General features: G+C 38.9%; 1 protein-coding gene across 2 annotated transcripts in view; it reads left to right on the top strand.

Moving 5' to 3' along the window:
* Window positions 1–2396, top strand: part of LOC107753109 (hepatocyte nuclear factor 1-alpha) — a 7099-nt gene extending 4703 nt beyond the window's left edge. Inside the window, exons 6-11 of one of the 2 annotated variants that reach the window (XM_016569218.1) lie at window positions 629–770; window positions 855–1037; window positions 1252–1367; window positions 1684–1737; window positions 1801–1885; window positions 1987–2396. In XM_016569218.1, the coding sequence (XP_016424704.1) occupies window positions 629–770; window positions 855–1037; window positions 1252–1367; window positions 1684–1737; window positions 1801–1885; window positions 1987–2114 (708 nt within the window). In that variant the 3' untranslated portion in view covers window positions 2115–2396. The remainder of the gene's footprint in view (window positions 1–628; window positions 771–854; window positions 1038–1251; window positions 1368–1683; window positions 1738–1800; window positions 1886–1986) is intronic. The other variant, XM_016569219.1, reaches the window with a different exon arrangement.
* Window positions 2397–3681: the final 1285 nt, after the last annotated feature.

Genomic DNA, 3681 nt, shown 5'->3' with positions numbered 1-3681 from the left:
CAGATGAGCAAACACTCTAAAAAATACATCTTGCAGATGTTAATGCAGACGTCAAACAGACGTCTCTGTGGTGTACATGTGCTATCAGGGTAAATACTGTATTGTCTGTCTGTATTTAACCAACGAAAATAGTTCCAAATCGATAGCAGGATCATCGGGCGTCTCCGAGCAACACACAGCTGTTTGGCTCCTGAATGAAACTGTGTTTTGAACGAATCGCTTGAGTGAATGATTCAATAACCCATTCATGAAATCAGCCACTTGCTTCATTCCAGAATTAGTTCTTTTGAACAAATCAAACGATTCAATGACTCACTCGATAAGACACTGACTTGACGCCACCTAGTGGCGGTTTTTCACATTTAAAAACACCATTTCATTTTTTCCCATTTCTTATTTCTAAACATTTATGACTCTCTTTGTTCTGCAGAACACACTGTTTTTGTCCATACAGTGAAAGTAAGTGTGGTCCGAAACAACACTGGAATTTCATTGTATGGACAAAAACACTGAGACTTTTAAATCTTCATTAAATGATGACATCATTTTCATTTTTCCCCCTTTGCTATCAATTTAAGGCAAATGGAAGCTGAAACCTGAAAGGCAAAATTTTCATTTTCTCTCTTAGGCATCTGGCTGTGGCTCCTTACCTCCTGTTAGTACTCTCACTTCCTTGCATGGAGTGTCAGGATCCTCTGCTGCCCCTCCAGGACTGATCATGGCCTCCCTGCCAAGTGTTATGAGTCTGGGGGACTCCTCACTTTTCATAGGTACAATGCATATATAGTAATCTGCATTAACAGTTTAACACCAACACACTGCTAATTAATGCTAACAGATGTCTTTTATTGTAGGCTTGACGTCCTCTCAACCACAGACGGTCATCAACAATGTAGGGGGAGGTTTTACTACCCTTCAGCCAATCTCATTTCAGCAGCAGCTTCACACTTCAGCTCAGCAGCCAATAGTGGAGCAGCTTCAGAGTCATATTGGTCCAAGCGCCTTCATGGCAACAATGGCACAGTTACCATGCCACAGTAAGTTCTTAATTAGAGGTCTGGGTAATTCATTAGTGGTGCATCAAGACAAGCATCACTATTATTGGGTGGACATTTCTGACTTGAAAACTTCTAGCAATGCTCTAGAAACCACCCAGAACAGTGATTTTTAAATGGACAGACCTAGTTTTTCTCATTTCAGAAAAATAGTGTGGACTTCACCAAAATTCTGCTGTAATACTGTGTGTTTCAGTGTACAGCAAAGCAGACCTGAGCTCTTACCCCTCCTCCAGTCTCCTGTCCCAGGCTATGGTCATCGCAGACAGCAACAGCATTGGGACACTGACTAACCTCACAGCTCTTCGACAGGCATGAACCAAACGCAAACTCATTATACTGACATGATTACATGCAGATCATTTTCAGATTAAGGGCTATATAACGGGCTTTATATAAAAGAAAGATTTACATGTTCCACAGACTTTGGCATATTCATATGAATATGGCATTCAGCTTATCCTGAATAAACTAAGAAATGAATTTACCCATAACAACTTTTGCCATGTGCACATGTAAATGAATATTCTGTTACAAAATATGTTCCACATAAAGTGTAAAAATGATCAGTAGACAAAAAGGAATTTATCTTTAATTTATTTATCTATCTTTAATCTATTCATTACAGCAATTCAAAGCAAAACAGTATTTGAGGAATTCAAGACAACTCTTCAGTCCTCAGGTAAAACAGCATGTGAATCTACAGCAACTCTTTTAAATGCTCTATCATTTTCCTCTCCATCAGATTTTCACCTCAGATCTTGAGGGTCATGCTGAAACTCCTATTGAAGAGGAGTCTTTACATCTGCAGTCCACTTCACCAGAGCCAGGTACAGACCCTCTCAGACCTTGTGTTTAATCTAGCCATATTCAGATGATACTGATATAAAACCATTTACCATCTCTGATTATCTTTTAATTAAATTTCCAGTGTCTTCAGGCAGTTTGAATCTCTACCCTCAGACACAGACGAGTGAAACCCATCCTTCTCACCTGCTCTCCTCTCCACCCGGAGATATAGACCCTTACATCACACAGATGGTCTCTACTGCACAATAGCTGCGGCTACTGATGGAAATACCCCTGAGAGCTGGTGCATATAAGAAAACTAACTTTTTAAAATACACTGGAGAGCAAAAATAAATGAAATAAATAAAACAAAAGTTAACAGTCCTTTTAAAAAGCCAAACTGCCATTGCTACCTGCTGCCTACCCACACTGAGGAGGAAAAATAAAAACTTTAAAATCCAGAACATTATTAAAACCTTTAAATTATGCTCCATAAAAGAACTGAGTACAATTCAAAATGGAATCTTATGTGAACATTAGCATGTATATAATAAAAAATTTAGATTTCAAATTGTGTGACTGCAATAAATTACAGTAAAATTATAAATGTAATTGTTCTAGATTTCTTTGTCTGGTCAGGCTGTAAGACTGATTAAAATGAATAAAAAGTCTAGAAAAATGGCAAAATAAACACTTTATTGATGTCTTTGGTGTGTGTGTGTGTGGGGGGGGTGAAAACAAGACTGTATAAAGGTCCTAGATCACATAATCACATAAACTCACAACTTTCAAAACCATTTTATGGAGTTCTTGTCTATTAATTAATTATTATTATTATTATTTTTTCAGAAAGACGTTTCATCAGCTGAACACTGTTTTTAAAAAACAGTACAATCCATTAAATGCACAGCACTTCCTCACAGTCTCGTTTTCATTCCAGTCAAAAATTAAATATGGCACTACCATGACTGAGGTCTATTACTTCAAATGAAGCCTTTCATTCATCACAGTCCTTTCTGCCCTCCTCCAACTTTATCCTTTTTTTTTCTTTGTCAAATTTTCCACCACAGTCGTTTGCTCTTCTTTTCCTTTTCCATTATACTGTTTCTCTGATACATGGATAATGTTCTCCTCCCTTCTCTCTGTGGATGGTTTTCTTTCCATCTTCTTCTTCTTTTTAGTAATGGTGCTTTCCTCTGCTGTCACGTACTCTTATGTTGTACTTTTCTCCTCAGTTTTCGCTGTAAGGTGTTGAGCTGCAGAGGCGAGGACGTCTGACACAGACACAGCAGCTTCTCTAAACCTCAACTTCATGTCACTGTCACTGTCACTGCAGGAGTATGGGTCACCATACTTGGCCACATGTCACTTCACTTCACTTCATATATATACAGGTGCATCTCAATAAATTAGAATTCATTTATTTCAGTAATTCAACTCAAATTGTGAAACTCGTGTGAGGTGGTATGGAAGCCCAGGTTTCTTTGACAGTGGCCTTCAGCTCATCTGCATTTTTTGGTCTCTTGTTTCTCATTTAGCAGCAGATCCTTTAAGTCCTGTAAGTTGCAAGGTGGAGCCTCCATGGATCAGACTTGTTTGTTCAGCACATCCCAAAGATGCTCGATTGGATTGAGATCTGGGGAATTTGGAAGCCCAGTCAACACCTTAAACTCATTGTTGTGCTCCTCAAACCATTCCTGAACCATTTTTGCTTTGTGGCTGGGTGCATTATCCTGCTGAAAGAGGCCACAGCCACCAGGGAATACCGTTTCCATGAAAGGGTGAACATGGTCTGCAACACTGCATGTGGTACGTGTCAAAGTAACATCCACATGGA

This window comes from Sinocyclocheilus rhinocerous, unplaced genomic scaffold (genome assembly GCF_001515625.1).
Source record: "Sinocyclocheilus rhinocerous isolate Xijiao unplaced genomic scaffold, SAMN03320098_v1.1 scaffold20, whole genome shotgun sequence".
NCBI lineage: Eukaryota > Metazoa > Chordata > Actinopteri > Cypriniformes > Cyprinidae > Sinocyclocheilus > Sinocyclocheilus rhinocerous.
Note: the sequence above shows the minus strand (reverse complement) of the source record. Positions and strands in the feature narration are given on the sequence as shown.